The following is an 18,828-nucleotide window of genomic DNA, read 5'->3' on the forward strand; positions in this document are numbered from 1 at the left end:
TGGTGATCATAGTATCCAATTTGTGGCCCATGGTGATCATAGTATCCAATTTGTGGCCCATGGTGATCATAGTATCCAATTTGTGGCCCATGGTGATCATAGTATCCAATTTGTGGCCCATGGTGATCATAGTATCCAATTTGTGGCCAATGGTGATCATAGTATCCAATTTGTGGCCCATGGTGATCATAGTATCCAATTTGTGGCTCATGGTGGTCATAGTATCCAATTTGTGGCCCATGGTGATCATAGTATCCAATTTGTGGCCCATGGTGATCATAGTATCCAATGTGTGGCTCATGGTGATCATAGTATCCAATTTGTGGCCCATGGTGATCATAGTATCCAATTTTTGGCCCATGGTGATCATAGTATCCAATGTGTGGCTCATGGTGATCATAGTATCCAATTTGTGGCTCATGGTGATCATAGTATCCAATGTGTGGCTCATGGTGATCATAGTATCCAATTTGTGGCCCATGGTGATCATAGTATCCAATTTGTGGCCCATGGTGATCATAGTATCCAATGTGTGGCTCATGGTGATCATAGTATCCAATGTGTGGCTCATGGTGATCATAGTATCCAATTTGTGGCTCATGGTGATCATAGTATCCAATTTGTGGCTCATGGTGATGATCATAGTATCCAATTTGTGGCCCATGGTGATCATAGTATCCAATTTGTGGCCCATGGTGATCATAGTATCCAATTTGTGGCCAATGGTGATCATAGTATCCAATTTGTGGCCCATGGTGATCATAGTATCCAATGTGTGGCTCATGGTGATCATAGTATCCAATTTGTGGCCCATGGTGATCATAGTATCCAATTTTTGGCCCATGGTGATCATAGTATCCAATGTGTGGCTCATGGTGATCATAGTATCCAATTTGTGGCTCATGGTGATCATAGTATCCAATGTGTGGCTCATGGTGATCATAGTATCCAATGTGTGGCTCATGGTGATCATAGTATCCAATTTGTGGCCCATGGTGATCATAGTATCCAATGTGTGGCTCATGGTGATCATAGTATCCAATTTTTGGCCCATGGTGATCATAGTATCCAATGTGTGGCTCATGGTGATCATAGTATCCAATTTGTGGCTCATGGAGATCATAGTATCCAATGTGTGGCTCATGGTGATCATAGTATCCAATTTGTGGCCCATGGTGATCATAGTATCCAATTTGTGGCCCATGGTGATCATAGTATCCAATGTGTGGCTCATGGTGATCATAGTATCCAATGTGTGGCTCATGGTGATCATAGTATCCAATGTGTGGCTCATGGTGATCATAGTATCCAATGTGTGGCTCATGGTGATCATAGTATCCAATGTGTGGCTCATGGTGATCATAGTATCCAATGTGTGGCTCATGGTGATCATAGTATCCAATTTGTGGCTCATGGTGGTCAAAGTTACAATCTGAGTTCCGACAGCTCTGCCCACAGCTTCAACCGTGATGGGCAGCCTGGTATTTTGCTCGGTTCCCGTCTTCTTCTTAATTTCTCGATAAACCAGGGCAGTGCCTGAGCCAATCAGCAAAGGACCTGTTATCATGGTTCCGGATAGGTAGATATCTTCAATGTCCTCCACGGAAAGAACCGCCAGACACACGACCCGCCACCTCTCCCACGGGTGCATTGTGTAGCCAGCTGCGAAGGTCCCGGCAGGGCAGTCAGGTTCCCCCGAACCCGAGCTTCTCGTTGAGAAGATGGTGTCAATTGCGCTGAGAGACCAGTTGATCAAATCCATAATTCGTATTTTAAGAGCAGTGCCGAGAGAGAGACTCTAGAAGTACACCGAGACAGAGACTAGAACAGAGAGCAAAGCAGGGTAGGCAACGGGAGGAGAGGGAGAAAATGAGACCACCTTCACAGAGGGCCAAACGAGAAAGTAGTAAAGTAGAACTGACGTAACAGCTGTTACAAGTTTTATTTTGAGGGTCTTTTAAAGTTATTACATGCTGTCTCAGCTAACAGTTAGCCGAATTAGCTGTTAGCTAAACTAACGTTAGCTTAACTGTGGAGGCTGACCGCTACAATCACCTAGCGGTCCGCCGAATTAGCTATCAGCTAAACTAACGTTAGCTGGAGGCTAGCGTGTTAACAGATCGGGTAGTGTCGTAAATCCTCGTACCACAGCGCATGCTTGAAATTCTTGCATGGTCGCGGTTTCTGTTTGCGTCATCACAACATTTAGGGCGTATTGTTTCGGTGTTAAAAGTATTTCGGCCGAAAATTTTCTGTGGCCGAATATTCGGTGCATCCCTAGTTATTTCAGCTCGGTCTCACGGCAGTTTGTGAAATGGTCACGTTATTTAAACTACGACGTTTTTGTCGTTTATTCCGTGGTGGCCAGCACGATAATGTAAACTAATGTATTTAAATGGGAAGCAGTGTTGCCACAGTTACTTTGAAAAAGTAACTTAGTTACTTTACAGATTACTTGATTTTAAAAGTAACGAAGTTAGATTACAAGTTACTTTATTAGTTACATGCAGCAGCTGCCGACAACCCCCCCCCACAGCCTCAACATAACCATGACAACCGGTTTACTGTGAGGTAGGTCAGCGTTGCCAGTAGTAGGATCTGGTTTGTTATGGCACGAAAGAGAGCGAGTCAGCCGTGTTTAAGGGCAGCATTTCCTCTATAACATACTGCCCCAACTACTTCTTCAACTCTCCCCCACTTACTGGTTTTGCACCAAAGTCCAGCTTTAGTTGTTTGGGTGATGGGGGGGCCTCCTGCTCTCTGCTTCGCTCCACCTGCTGGGACTTGCTCTGTAGGTTTGACTGCAGCGCTGCGACTCCAAATGGTTCTTCAGATCTGACGTAGTCTCCACCAGCACAGAGTGTACCAAGCTTAATATTGCCGTCTTTAGCTGACACAAACTCTAAATGGTGACTGTATTTCCACCTAGAAAACGCACATCTCTCTCCTCCCTCCATTGTTGTTTACGTTTGTGTCGCTGCGTGGAACACGTGAACTGTCCTCATGCTGAAAACGTGACTTGTCGCATACGTGACTTCACTCCCCGAGACGCAAGAAGAAAGCAAAAATATATATTTTTACTAAGGAAAATGACAGAAATAGTAACGCACAGTGACTTGGATAAGTAATTTTAATCTGATTACTGGTTTGGAAATAGTAACGCGTTAGATTACTCGTTCCTGTAAAAAGTGATCAGATTAGAGTAACGCGTGTGGCGTTTTGCTTTCCCCGTTAATCTCCCTATAGACCATTTTCGTCCTGGCCACCACGAAAAAAACGACAAAAAAACGTCCCCGTGAACACGTATCAATATATTAAAAGTAACGTGACCATTTCAAGAACTGCCGTGAGACCGGGTTGGTTATTTATATTATTTTAATCTAGTTATTCAGTTTACTGTCACAGAGGAGAGAAGAAACTAGAACATATTCACATATAACAAGCTGACATCAGAGAATAATTACTCTTTTTTTTTTTTCAAGCAAAATGACTCAAACCGATTAATCTGCTGTACACCTGACTGTCTTAAAAGGCTATATTAGCCCTCCTATATTAGCTATATTAGCCCTCCTACACAATCTGGACATCTTATAACTTATTCCCTGTTATATATTGTTCTTAACGTATATTATTTCTTTTCTTGTTTGTCAAGCAATTCTATTATGTTTACGTTCTCTTTCTCTTCTTTTCATAGTCATAGTTAATATTTAATAATAAGCTATTGTTGTTGTATTGCACTGTTCACTTTTGCAATACCACCATTGCACACACTCTACCATAGCACCTTATCATGGTCATTGCATCACATGGTCAGTCCATACCAGACCTTTGTAATCACTTCACAAATTGTTAACTCTTTAAATTTCTGTGAGTGATTTTTATGTATGTGAGATATATGTGTGTTTGCTGTGTTATGGTTGTATAAGCTACTGTATGCCTAAAATTTCCCTCGGGATGAATCTATCTATCTATTTATCTATCTAATTGATTGTCAAAATAGTTGCCGATTGATTAAATAGTTAAGAAGTAATTGATTAATCTTTGCAGCCCTAAAATGTTGAGTTTCTGCAGTGCCACAGCAGAGGAGATGCTGCTGCAGTGGCAGAAAGGGTTAAACAAGAATGGAAAAAAAAAATATCAGCTCAACAAACACTCTTATCAGATGGGAGGAAGCTACTCTCGTGTAATTTCCTGTTAGTGGTCACCCGCGGGACAAGTAACTGAGCTGAATTAGACACTTCAGTCAGTGGTAGCAGTGTGCAAGCGTGGGTGCGGATACAGCAGCTTTCATTTCTTGTACAGATGTCGGTGAGTTTATTTTGAGTGTTTAGCTTTCGCGGTGATGATTGTGCAGTTTGTAATGAATGCAATAATTTCTCCTGGCAGGGTACGGCTGCTCCATGCTCCTCGGGGGTCACGTCCGAGCGAGCCGTCCCCAGCTCAGGGATGTACAAGCTGGACATTGAGCTGAAGAGAGGACACAATCTGGCCGTCAGAGACAGAGGAGGTAGAGTCACGTCTTATCTGTGAACTCCTGTTCTTTTTCTTGTTGTTTTTATGCATCTGTGACCAGTTTTATTTGTCTTTTTAGGCAGCAGTGATCCGTATGTCAAGTTTAAGCTCGCTGGAAAAGAGGTGTTCAGAAGCAAAACCATCCACAAAAACCTCAACCCAGTGTGGGACGAGAAAACAACTTTAATAATGGACTGTCTGAGTGACCCGCTGTATGTAAAGGTAAAGACTTAGGCCGTTTATACACTGCCTGCGGCATGAGCGTGGCGTTTCTGTTGCGTGTCAGCTGTGTGGCGGCTGCGTGGATTTCTTTATGTCTTTACACACCAGAAACATGTCTGCTGCTGCTGCTGCTAGCCTTGTCTAGACACATGGATGTTTCCCATTGATAAAATGAAATACCTACGTCAGCAGTATTGACGGCAAAATAGGCTCCAGAATATTTCCTTCTGTATTATCAAGTGCAATATTATAAAATCTATTATTCTTTTTTATTACATTTATATCTGCATTTATATAAAAAACCTCGAGACTTTCAAACATCAACATGCCATTTATTAATATGTATTTGTGTCTAAATGACATATAAACATCTTTTCCTATTCTATTTTGCCTGGAAACGCTTCCAACACGCTTGCGTCCATCCATCTTCGTCCGCTTATCCGGTGTCGGGTCGCGGGGGGAGCAGCTCCAGCAGGGGACCCCAAACTTCCCTTTCCCGAGCAACATTAACCAGCTCCGACTGGGGGATCCCGAGGCGTTCCCAGGCCAGGTTGGAGATATAATCCCTCCACCTAGTCCTGGGTCTTCCCCGAGGCCTCCTCCCAGCTGGACCTCCCTCCACCTAGTCCTGGGTCTTCCCCGAGGCCTCCTCCCAGCTGGACCTCCCTCCACCTAGTCCTGGGTCTTCCCCGAGGCCTCCTCCCAGCTGGACCTCCCTCCACCTAGTCCTGGGTCTTCCCCTGAGCTTCTCACCCTATCTCTAAGGGAGACGCCAGCCACCCTCCTGAGGAAACCCATTTCGGCCTCTTGTACCCGGGATCTCGTTCTTTCGGTCATGACCTCCAGCCTTCATGACCATAGGTGAGGGTAGGAACCAAAACTGACCGGTAGATCGAGAGCTTTGCCTTCCGGCTCAGCTCTCTTTTCGTCACAACGGTGCGTCACACGCTTGAAATAGGTGTTGGTTCCATTTCTAGCAGGCACCCGTTTTTTGGTGTGACTCGAGCCTCGCCTGAGAGGTGCGTGTCACGCTCTAACCTGTTAACATGGGAGCCGAAATATAAACGGACACGCCACGCAGCCGACACGCTCGCGCCCAGCAGCCGGCTGTAACCCTGCTCTAAGCTTTTTCCACACGAAAAATAAACGAACAAAAGAGTCAGTTGTTGTTACTCTTCTGCAGGTGTTTGACTACGACTTTGGCCTTCAAGACGACTTCATGGGTTCTGCCTACCTCTACCTCGAGTCCCTCGAGCAGCAGAGGTATGTCAGCCTAGTCGTATTTGTGTGTCCCTCCCTTTTACGAACAAGAACTACTTTTTTTCAGTTCTGTTACGTTGCTGTGGCAAGATAATGTATTTGGGCATTTTTAGGCCTTTTATTGACAGGACAGCTGCAGAAATTAAAAGGGGAGAGTGAGAAGGGGGAATGACATGCAGCAAAGGGCCCCAGGTTGGAGTCAAACCCGGGCCCGCTGTGTCGAGGAGTAAAACTCTCTGTATGGGCGCCCTCTCTACCGACTGAGCTATCCGGGGACCCTGATGTCACTTCTTGTTGACGTTCGAAGTATTGTCAAACAAAAGGAGGCTAGCTCGCCCCTCCCTCCTCCTCATGCTGTCCCCCAACAGTCATGAACGCGTATTGTGGAAGTAGCCTACGTGCTAACGCTGCTGCGGTTATGGCTCAACCAAATCCTTCTTGTCTGTTATTGGCTGGAACACTGTTTGTTATGTTTGGTGGTGCAGGTTGGCCTGGGCTGTCTACAGAGACCGTGTTTTTTACAGTGTTTTACAGTGAGGTGATGTTTTTTACAGTGTGTTCAGGGGACAAGCAGCTATAGATAGTGAGGAGATGTTTTTTACAGTGTGTTCAGGGGACAAGCAGCTATAGATAGTGAGGAGATGTTTTTTACAGTGTGTTCAGGGGACAGACAGCTAGCAGATAGTGAGGAGATGTTTTTTACAGTGTGTTCAGGGGACAAGCAGCTATAGATAGTGAGGAGATGTTTTTTACAGTGTGTTCAGGGGACAGGCAGCTAGCAGATAGTGAGGAGATGTTTTTTACAGTGTGTTCAGGGGACAGGCAGCTATAGATAGTGAGGAGATGTTTTTTACAGTGTGTTCAGGGGACAGACAGCTAGCAGATAGTGAGGAGATGTTTTTACAGTGTGTTCAGGGGACAGACAGCTAGCAGATAGTGAGGAGATGTTTTTACAGTGTGTTCAGGGGACAGGCAGCTAGCAGATAGTGAGGAGATGTTTTTACAGTGTGTTCAGGGGACAGGCAGCTAGCAGATAGTGAGGAGATGTTTTTTACAGTGTGTTCAGGGGACAGGCAGCTAGCAGATAGTGAGGAGATGTTTTTTACAGTGTGTTCAGGGGACAGGCAGCTAGCAGATAGTGAGGAGATGTTTTTTACAGTGTGTTCAGGGGACAGGCAGCTAGCAGATAGTGAGGAGAATGCGTGAAATCGCTTAGAGCACCTTTAACCTAGGCTGATAAATCTCTCTCTCACCGGTGCTAGAATAGCAACGCTGATTTCGGTGCCTCATTTCGGTACCACTTAAATGTTAGGTTTTTCTTTCTTTTTTAGGATTATTTTTGGGCTTTTCCGCCTTTAATTGACAGGACAGCTAGGTAAGAAAGGAGAGCGAGAGAGGGGGAAGACATGCAGGAAATTGTCACAGGTCAAATTTAAACCCTGGACCTCTGCATCGAGGCATAAACCTCCTCTCAGTATATGTGCGCCGACTCTTCCACTGAACCAACCCGGCCACAATGTTAGGTTTTTCAATAAAAAAGGCATGTCTTAATATATATATAGTATTACCTCATTACCTTATTAAATTATTACCATATCTGTATCTAAAAACATAGAAAACTAGAGCAGATAATACATAAATAACACTCAAAAGCTTGAAAAAGTCCACTGGAGACCAACTACAATCATTCGATCTGAAAAAAGCTTTAAAATGGGAACGACAATCCTGCGCCAAACTTTCCTCTTTCATTCCTATCTGTATTCTAAAGCTTTTTACACAGCGTCCATATACGATTCAGAGCTTGATTTATACAACATTTTATTCCTAAAAACATGTAGAAAATAGATTTCTTTTGGAGTCATGAACAACCTGTGTCATCACTGTAAAAAAATACAAACCTGTGTTAATGTCTATACTGACCTCTAGTGGTAAATCATGTCAACTGCAATCATCTTATCATTAGAGCACTTTCAATTGCTTTGTTCTAATGTTGTGATTGGCAAAATTATTCTTGCCTTTGTTTTTCTGTCTGTAATATTTATTGAGTCAGTGCAGAGAGGAAATGTTGGCCGTACAAAGCAACAAGTGATAGAAAGCTCATTACATTACATTTAGCTGACGCTTTTAGCCAAAGTGACTTACAGTTGCTACATTTGTCAGAGGCTGCACACCTCTGGAGCAACTAGGGGTTAAGTGTCTTGCTCAGGAACACATGGTTGGTTGATGTTTCGCAGTGGGAATTGAACCCAGACCTCCCACACCAAAGGCACGTGTCATATCCACTGCGCCATCATCACTCACCTGCTTATTTTTCTGTGACGAAGCAGTTTTAGTGATGAAAGTTGAAAGGACAGAGACTGACTGACTCTTAACATGACCACTGTACTTTGTGGTGTTTCAGGAGGAAAAGTGCCTCAGTTAAACTCTCACATCAGTTTCACATTTTCTCCATCAGCTTTGTATGAAACCCTGGAATGAAGACTGGAAGGAAATACTTTGCTCATGTTAGTTTATTCACCATGTAAAGCTTCAGTTTGTTCACACATCCCATCAGTAAAGTCTGTTCAAAGACCCTTGTTCAATGATTTCATCAACACATTCACTTCATCTACACAGTCACTTAGTTTGAACCAGAATCTCAGCTATGTATGTAGAAGAAGAGTTCAAGAAACCCACACAGAAGAGCTATAGTGATCATATAAAAACATTTAATTAAAATAATCAGTTAAACACCTTGAAATCATAAAGACCATAAAACTTTACTTTTAAAAGTAAAATCCATTTAAGAGTAAGACAAGGATGAAGACATTTTGAATCACAAAAGAAAGACACAATGAATTATTGATTATGATAACATTTGGTCCGCCAAACAAATAATTGTAAATCTAGATTTATTTCCAAAGGTTCAGAAAGATTAGAAAGTGTGTAGGATAAAGGAGGTCTGGTGCTTTCTCTCTTCAGAGCCATGCAGTGGAAGAAAAACAACAACATACAAATACATTGATACAAATATTCATAAAACATTTAGTGCACAGAGGAGTTTTCATGTTCAGTTCAGGTCAACAAACATCATCATGAGCAGTGTAGTCTCGCTTTGTCAGACCCTCCTCCAAAGCACGCTGGAGGAAGGTCTGGCTACTCCATACCGCATTCTGGGATGGGAGTAAAACGTGCTCTGTTTTATTGGCATTTCTTTAAACCAATCCCAATCGGCTTGGGCGGTGGTAAGCACCGAAGGAAAGCCGCAGTGCTGCTGCTAAATAGTCTCAGGAAGGAACTTGTTTTGGTGGAACGTGTGTATAGGGCTGGGCGATATAGCTGAAAACTGTATCGCGATATAAGTAGGGATGGCTGAAGTGAAACTGACGTTCCGAAGCTTTTGTCGAGATCCCGAAGCGCAGATGTTTCGAAAAACTGATTCAAAGCTTGATTCAAAACACCCGTGTCACGTGACTACGGCTAAATGAAACACCGGAGTGTTTCACGAGTGTTTCAACAGGTGGCGTGAATCAGCGTTTGATCGACAGGGTCGGGAACACACAATCGCACATCTGTATAAAAGTGAAGTCAACGCATCGTGACCTCGTGGGTTTTTGTGAGAGGAGTTTGATTTTGAGATAGCGGATTTTTGGTGATAAAGTGACATTCATAGTGCGAGTTGTTTAGTTATATTTAGGCTTACATTTAAATTTACACATTGACTGATAGGCTAGAGACAGACAGAGTATACATAGTGACACATTAACATATTGATAGGTAGATACATATATAGATACACAGATAGATAGATGTATAGATATAGATAGAGATATATAGATATATAGATAGATAATTAGGATTGAAATATAATAAACTGTTGGGACATTCATATTTTTGAATAAAAATCTATAAAGAATTGAGACATTGTGGCTTGATTTCTTTTATTAATATTTTTTTGTCATGACCAAAATAACATTATGCACAGTGAGGAGCCTACAGGTTACAAGCTTCACATATTAGAAAAATACAATAATAAAAAATGGCTCATTGTCAAGTTTGTTTTAGATCAACACCTGCAAGTGACCACTAGGTGTCATCGTTGAGACGGGTGTCGGATTGTTTCGAAGCCTCGACACAATATGGCACATTTGCTTCAACTGTTTCATTGTTTCACGAAGCCTCGATCTGCCCACCACTAGATATAAGTGTTTCATATCGGTCGATATCGATAATTATTGATATTTTTTATGATCTATTTAAAATAAGGACCAGGATAAAAATATATTAAATTTCAAAATTTTTTATTTTAAACTTAACACTGCTCTGATTATAATCCCCTCAGTTATAAAAGCAGAAATGTCAACACAACCATGGAAAACACTCAAATAATTAAAATGTAAACATAGGTCTAAAATCACAATGAACACTTAACAATTGTCTCTTAACATTAAGGTGCAAACTTATAAGTAAGAAATGCTTAATAAAGTGTAATAAAATAGTGCAAAATGTTAAATATAAGAAACCTGAGAAATACTATTTTCTGCAGGTTTAGTGCTAGGTTGGTAACCTGGCTTCTGGACAGTGCTCAGTAAGGCTGAGCAATTTTATCGATTCTGCGATATAAATCGATATTTTATTCCCCAAGAAAGTATCGATTTTTATGCCGCGAGTATCGATACATAAGTCCCATTCAAATCCCCCGTGTTTACCCCCGTTCACGTTGCAGGAAGAGCGATTTGGTCAGCCAGCCACTAGTGTCGCTGTAGAGCTGCCAACGTCAACTGGCGGCCCTCCGCCAAAGCTTTTAGTCTGGCCCGCAGAATAATCATGAATTCCCAAAATGTAAAGAGGAAAAAATGCGTTCTGTTATTTATCATTTCAAGCATTTAGAGCAAAAACCCAGCCCCTGTATTTACATCTCTATTCACACGCCGGGATTCTGTACAGCGATGCCCGAGCTCCACGCACACGGCTGAGCCGAGATGTGTGTGTGTTAAAACACACACGGCTGAGCCGAGATGTGTGTGTGTGTTAAAGGTTAAAACACGCAGCACCTGACTGGGAACGATACAGAGTTACCATCGGCCGCTGGGGCAGATGAACTCACGCTGGTCTCTTTTCTGTAAATAGGCTCCAATTAAACCTTCGTGAGTAGAAAGTCAACACTTATCAATGCACTCACCTGTGTAGACCGGCATAAACATGCGGAAAGCGATAATTCAACCTGCTCAGTCCACCGCGCTGTTTTACGCACACACAGCTCTACTCTGCAAATAGCGAATTTTTACAATCAAGTTAAAACAAAAGCTGTCGGTTTGTAGTCTAACTGTTTATCTTAGGTTGCCGGGAATCTGGAAATTTGGACAAATTCTTGTAATCCTCACTGCTGGCTGAACAAACCAAACTCTCCGCTGGAGCGGACCATCTGGAGCTCTTTAATATGCACGTGAATGACGCGATCGTTATGTTCGAGTGATGATGATGATGATGATGATGATGGTTGTATTATTTTGCAACAACATCGTTTCATTGCAAATGAGGCATACATGACAAGTGCATAGCCTGCTTATCAGTCCATTCATCATTAAAGCTGGGCTTCTGGCTTTTCCACTTCAACTTTTCGCTTCAGCCTCTTTGACAGTGACATGTTTACCTGACAACAGCCTCTCTTTCTGCAAGCATTTTCCACCAATCAGGATGCTGCATACTACAATAATGTTTCCATAATCACAGACTTTAACCATCACTCCTCAGTGAACTGCCTTCTAGTCTGAGATCTTTTTCTAGTTAAAGAGCCTATCATTAGGGAGTTTCCATGTTTTTTAGGAGTTTGCTCACACTAATACATGTAAAAGAAAAAAAAAAGAATAGCATTAATTCAGTAAGAAAGTGAAAAAGAATAGGCTTATTAGGTATAAATTCATTTTATTTTATTTTATTTGAAAGTCCGGCCGCCAGAGTGCTTAGAAAAATTCTGAAAGAAATGTAGTTGATGATCCCTGCTGTAGACTCTCGGTCCAGTCAGAGACATATATTGTAGTAGACCCTCTCGGTCCAGTAGTTGATGATCCCTGCTGTAGACTCTCGGTCCAGTCAGAGACATATATTGTGTAAATGTAGTTGATGATCCCTGCTGTAGACTCTCGGTCCAGTCAGAGACATATATTGTGTAAATGTAGTTGATGATCCCTGCTGTAGACTCTCTGTCCAGTCAGAGACATATATTGTGTAAATGTAGTTGATGATCCCTGCTGTAGACTCTCTGTCCAGTCAGAGACATATATTGTGTAAATGTAGTTGATGGTCCCTGCTGTAGACTCTCGGTCCAGTCAGAGACATATATTGTGTAAATGTAGTTGATGGTCCCTGCTGTAGACTCTCTGTCCAGTCAGAGACATATATTGTGTAAATGTAGTTGATGATCCCTGCTGTAGACTCTCTGTCCAGTCAGAGACATATATTGTGTAAATGTAGTTGATGGTCCCTGCTGTAGACTCTCTGTCCAGTCAGAGACATATATTGTGTAAATGTAGTTGATGGTCCCTGCTGTAGACTCTCGGTCCAGTCAGAGACATATATTGTGTAAATGATGTTTTCAGTTCAATTAATTAAATCCAAGTAAATGGAGCACTCACAAGATGTCACAAAAATCACTCGGTCCCCTTTAAATCTTTCAGAAAATGATGTAAGTGTATCGAATTGTATCGAATCGTATCGTTGGCTGAATATCGTGATATATATCGTATCGTGAGCTGAATATCGTGTATCGTATCGTGAGCCCTAGTGCTCAGCATGTCTGCCTCCGTTATGTCTTTGTAGCGTTTAGTAAGGCACTGCCAAACTTCAAACCAAACATGATACTGTTACATGATTGGCTGTTAGAGTGTCACTCCCCACGTTGCTAGGTTACCAGAGAGTGAGGGCCTTTGTTCATGCAACCAAACTTGCTTCACAACCTCTGGTTTCTTCTGATGAAGAAAAACAAGTTATCGAACATTTTATCGACCACATTTTCTATTGATATTGATTACGTGTCTATCGCGATACATATCGTTATCGTTTTATCGCCCAGCCCTACGTGTGTACATTCAATAGTAGTTTTAGTCGTGCAACAGAAAACTTAGATTATCAGACAGATAGTCTAGCTAGCTGTCTGGATTTACCCTGCAGAGATCTGAGGAGCAGTTAACCACAGTCCTCACAAATCCACCGGAGGTTAGAACGCCAACACAAAGAAAGCCCAAGGCAATGAATATCCGGTCTAAATGCATGAAATCTGGTGGATTTTCCGGCAGCAACAGAGCAATCCCAGAAGTGGAACGTCGTGGATAGAGACTATGGGCAGTGAAACAGACAAAGGAAGGAGCGCCGCCTAAAGAAACTCAAACATTTACACCACAACTAATGACAACATCTTAAAGTACTGCCCAAAATGTTTGATTGACAGCTGATCTCTGTGCAGCAAAGAAACGCCACAACAATCAGCTCTCAGCAAAAAACAAAACAAAACACAGAGACAAAATAGGTTGTGTATAAAGTGTCTATCTCAGTTTACACAACTCAGCAGAGTCTTTAGGTGAATACCAATAAAACCAAAGTCCAGCATAGAGGGGCTGAGTGAATGTGGTCTGGACTCTGTGGAGGAGAGTCATGGTTTCAGAGACGCTGTAGAAGGACAGAATACCTGCACTGTGATCCAGGTACACTCCTACTCTGGAGGACCAAGGACCTGAGACGGGAGTTCTGACATTGTTAGACCAAAATGTATAACTGTTGTCACAATCTAAAGCCCAAGATTTGTCATTTCGTCCAAAGAAACATTCAGTCCAGCTCCCTGCTGTGCCGATATTCTTGTATGTGACTGCTACAGAAACTCCTCCTCTCCCTCTCCTCTCCACCTCCCAGTAACAACGTCGAGTCAGACTCTCTCTACTCAGGACCTGCAGATAAACAGTGAATCTGTCTGGGTGACTAGAATAAGACTGTTGTTGACCCATTACTGTAGCTCTCCTGTTCCCCTCAGATAATAACAGCATTGTGTTTACTGTGTTTGGATCCAGTGTGATTTCACGTGAATATTTTAAGAATCCAGCTCTGGTCTTGGGCTCTGGTTGCGGCAGTAAAACATCCACTTCAGTCCCTGTCAGTGAGACGTTTGTCCTCTTCTCTCTCAGGACGTCCTGTAGTTTATCTCTGACTTCTGACACGGCTGCTGTCACATCCTCAAAGCAGCTCAGAGGACAGATATGGATGCTGGATGCTGATTGGCTGAGAGGTGACAGTGAGGGGTAGTTGTGTAGAAACTGGGTGTGATCCTCTGTGTGTGAGAGTTTCTCCAGCTCAGCGTCTTTCCTCTTCAGCTCAGTGATCTCCTGCTCCAGCTTCTCCTGAAGCTCTCTGACTCGACTCTCTTCTCTTTTCTGCTGGGATCTGACCTGCTGCTTCACATCAGAGCTTCTTTTCTCCAGGAGACGGATCAGCTCGGTGAAGATCTTCTCGCTGTCCTCCACTGCTTTATCAGCAGAGAGATTGATGGCCTCCGCCTGCTGTTGAAGCAGCTTCACATCTTTCTCTCTGTCCTGGATTCTCTGCTGGATGTTTTGTCGACTCCCCTCGAGCTCTCTCTGCCTCTCAGCTCTCTCTGCTGCAGCTGAGACTGTGTCGTGGCCTTTATGTTCCTCCACAGGGCAGAGATAACAGATAAGCTGCTGATCAGTACGACAGAACATCTTCATCACCTCATCATGACGAGAGCAGACGTTCTCCTGGAGCTTCTTGGACGGCTCCACCAGCTTGTGTTTCTTGAATGTCTCTGATTCATAATGAAGCTGAAGGTGTTTCTCACAGTAAGAAGCCAGACATTGAAGACAGGGCTTGTGTGCTTTGAGTTTTCTCCCAGTGCAGACATCACAGGCCACATCTTCAGCTCCAGCATAGCAGTGATCAGCAGGAGCAGCTTGGAGTCCAGTCTTCTTCAGCTCCTCCACTAAATCTGCTAACATGGAGTTTTTCAGCAGGACAGGCCTCGGTGTGAAGCTCTGCCTGCACTGAGGGCAGCTGTGGGTTTCCTTCTCATCCCCTTCATCCCAGAAGCCTTTAATACAGTTCATGCAGTAGCTGTGTCCACAGGGAGTAGTCACCGGATCCTTCAGTAGATCCAGACAGATGGAACAAGAGAAGGTTTCTCGGTCCAGCTGAACTCCTTTCTGCGCCATTTCACCTCTCAGTCAGTGACAACAACTGTCTGAGTCTCACTTCCTGAGAAGTGAAACTAGTTTGAGCTCCGATGTAAAAACAGCATGTGTTTGGGAGGAGTTATCAAGTTTAGCTTCATTCCTAAAAGAGGAGTGCTTTGTGTTGCAATGCCCATACTACCATTAGTATACCAGGAAAAGATTTAGTATGTCCCAATACATAAAAGGCTATGTCAAAAATATGTCCTAATGCAACCGATCGCATTTTGCGTATGTGCATAATAAGGCGGGTACTTTTTCAAAGTGGCATACTTTGTCTTGTATACCAGACACAGTGGCATCTTGGGCAGTGCTAAACACCGGAAAAAGCCGTGGTGCAAAATAGCGTCAGGAAGGAACTTGTTTTGGTGGAACATGTTTTAGTCGTGCAACAGAGTAACTCATTCGATTGGTTTTCAGCGCTAGTCCATGACACATATAGCTGAGCTGAGGTATAGACGAAAGGAAAATTATTGGTTAAAAAAATGTGCCGACATATCCACGGTGTTAAGAGGCCCGCCGTGGAGTCAGCAGTAGCTGTGAATGAACAAACTGTTAAGGGCGAAGTAAAGAAAAAGAGAAGGTACTTTTCTAACAAGTGGCGGAGTGAAAACGAGGGAATGGTTAGCCTACCTTCCCAACGACCAGTGCATGTACTGTAATTGCTGTCGAACCTGCGCGAAAATGCAAACAATTTGTTCGTTAGAGGAACAACTATTTGTTTATTTATTGAGGATCCCATTAGCTAAAAGTCTGTGCAATCAGCTAGTCTCCCTGGGGTCCATTCTAAAAAAAATTACATTACATTACAACAACAATATACACATTTCAACCATAACAAAATCGCATATACACATTTCATATCTATACATACATACTTACACAAACACATACATACACACATACAATCTAATTTCCATTCATAGTAGGACTAAATGTTAATACAATATTAATATAATAACTTTAATCAAAACATATAAAAACCTACATCAACACAAAACATCTAAGATTTCTTTTAAATGACTGCTTATTACAAAGCTGACGCACTTCAGTAGGAATGTTATTCCAGATGACAATAGCTCTATACAGGACAGTTTTCATCATAAAATTAGTTTTTGGATAGGGGATTGTTATATGACCAGTATTTGCCTTTCTGGTGTTATGATAATTGCAATACACTAATTGATTAAACTGAGAAATAGGCATTTTCATTGTCAATGTATTATATATCATAGTACCTAAAGTAACTGTTATTCTTTGGTGTAAAGTGAGCCAAGAAAGAGTGGAATACATCTGATCTCTACTTGTTTTAATTGAGCAGCCCAGTACAAGTCTCGCTGCTTTATTTTGCGCGACCTGAATTTTAGTTAAGTCCTTTTTAGTTGCAGAGGACCACACCTCGGTGCAATATGACAAATGACATAATATTAATGACTCTGTTACTATTTTTAAAGTTTCCTGATTTACATATTGACAATATTTTTTTTGTTATTGCAATGCCACATCCTATTCTGTTAACAATCGTATTTATGTGTTCTGTCCATGAGAGACTACTATCAATAACCAATCCTAACAGTTTAGCCTTTTCTACTTGTTGTATTCTTTGTCCGGCTATTTGTAACTTTAATTCCGATCCTAGCATCAAGTTTTGATCCGATGATCATACTATTTGTTTTGGATATATTTAATGCTAATTTGTTTCCACTAACCCACTTATACACAGAATTTAATTCTCTAGACAGAACATGATTAATTTTATCACATGAATCTGAAGCATAGTAAACAGTTGAGTCATCTGCAAACATTGTCATTGATGCTTTTTTAAAAGTTAAGGGCAAATCGTTAATAAAAACCGAAAACAAAAGAGGACCCAAGCAACTTCCTTGTGGTAAACCACAAACTAAACTTTTGTAATTAGATAAAGAACCATTATAAAAAACCCGCTGAGTTCTATATGAAAGATAACTTTTCATTAATGTAACAGCAGAGGGAGAAAATCCGTAGCTCTTTAATTTCTCAATTAAAATATGATGATCAAAAGCAGCACTGAAGTCCAACATAACCACACCAACTATTTCAGAATTATCCATACTTCTAAGCCATCCATCAGTCATTTGTGTAAGAGCTGTACTAGTCGAATGTGCCTTTCTATATGCGTGCTGAAAATTAGTCATCAAATTATTATTATGGAAATAATTACAAATTTGTGTATGAATGATCTTTTCCAATATTTTACTGAGTGCAGGCCGAATACTTATAGGTCTACAGTTATGCCCATTATAAGGTAATCGATTGTCTTTTATTAATGGAATAATTTTTCCTTCTTTCCACAAAGATGGATAAATCCCACTCGCTATACACTGATTAAATATATAACACAACGGAGCAGCAATATATTCAGCAGTTTTGTTCAATACTATGCTGTCTAAGTTGTCTGTGCCTGGACTACCATATGTTGGAAGAGACTTTAACAGGGCCATAACTTCAGCAAATTGTACGTAATTAAAATTAAAGCTACACACTTTATCAGCCATGATTTCATTTTTGATCAATTCACAGTAATTCAATTCTTCTGTTTTAAATCCTTTTCTCAAATTACCAACTTTATTTATAAAATGATTATTAAAATAATCAGCAATGTCTCTAGAATCTGTAAAACCTCCGTCAGACTCTACAAAAGAAGGTGATGCATTTTTATTTCTCCCCATAATTTCATTTAGAATACGCCAGAGCTTTTTGCCATCATGCTTAACATTGTCAATTCTATTTTTGTAGTACTCTTTCTTTTTCCTTTTATTAATTTTAGTAACTAGGTTCCTTAATTTACAGTATATTAATCTGTCCTCCAATACTCTCGTTTTCACAGCCACTTGTTTAGCTTCATCTCTTTGCTTCATCATATTTTTCAATGTTGAATAAATCCACCTCCCAGCATGTGATTTTATTTTCCTATTTTTCATCGGTGCATATTTATCAACAATATTCAAAAGTATACTCATGAAAGCATTTAAAGAATCTCCTAGGTTGTGTCCACAGTACACATCTTTCCAGTCAACATTTGATACCTCTCCCACAATCTTTTCGATAGCGGATACTTTATAAGACCTCTTATAAGTACTAAAAATGGCTTTAGCTTTAGGGACCTTAGCTTTCTTATTAACAGCAATGAGATTATGATCACTGAACCCTACTGGTATTGACACAACATCATTACATAATTCTGGTACATTTGTATAGATGTGATCAATACATGTTGCTGTTGTGATAGAGAATCTTGTTGGCACATTAACAATTTGATGTAAATTACAAACACTTATATAGGAAAGTAATTTATTTTTCTTTGTGCATTTATCATCATTCCAATCAATATTCATATCTCCAAACAAATATAATTCACAATTGACATCAGAGACTTTATCAAGCATTTCACCTAAGCATGTCAGATAGTCCACGTGTGCATTAGGAGGTCTATAACAGCAGCCCACATGCACTGGTTTCATATAAGGTACATGGATTTCTACCCATATAGCTTCAATGTCATTAAATATTAAATTATGTTTTAACTTACAAGGAAAGTTGCTTTGCACAAGAATGGCCACACCACCACCAAATCTATTTCTGT

General features: G+C 41.4%; 2 protein-coding genes across 4 annotated transcripts in view; one reads left to right on the plus strand and one right to left on the minus strand.

The window, feature by feature from the left end:
• mctp1b (multiple C2 domains, transmembrane 1b) overlaps window positions 1-18,828 on the plus strand; it is an 89,400-nt gene that overhangs the window by 24,222 nt on the left and 46,350 nt on the right. For 2 of the 3 annotated variants that reach the window (XM_028600803.1, XM_028600804.1), the window contains exons 2-4: window positions 4,387-4,507; window positions 4,592-4,734; window positions 5,918-5,997. In XM_028600803.1, the coding sequence (XP_028456604.1) occupies window positions 4,387-4,507; window positions 4,592-4,734; window positions 5,918-5,997 (344 nt within the window). Of the gene's footprint in view, window positions 1-4,263; window positions 4,309-4,386; window positions 4,508-4,591; window positions 4,735-5,917; window positions 5,998-18,828 lie in introns of those variants that run through there. The other variant, XM_028600805.1, reaches the window with a different exon arrangement.
• LOC114570506 (tripartite motif-containing protein 16-like) lies at window positions 13,515-15,208 on the minus strand. The gene has a single exon (XM_028600806.1). It carries the CDS (start codon window positions 15,186-15,188, stop codon window positions 13,515-13,517), a length of 1,674 nt encoding a protein of 557 aa, XP_028456607.1. The 5' UTR covers window positions 15,189-15,208.

The sequence above is a fragment of the Perca flavescens genome, chromosome 16 (genome assembly GCF_004354835.1).
Source record: "Perca flavescens isolate YP-PL-M2 chromosome 16, PFLA_1.0, whole genome shotgun sequence".
NCBI classification, from domain to species: Eukaryota; Metazoa; Chordata; class Actinopteri; order Perciformes; family Percidae; genus Perca; species Perca flavescens.

What these genes read in the sequence shown, in the direction of transcription:
- LOC114570506 (XM_028600806.1), bottom strand. Translation starts at nt 15,188, where the DNA reads ATGGCGCAGAAAGGAGTTCAGCTGGACCGAGAAACCTTCTCTTGTTCC.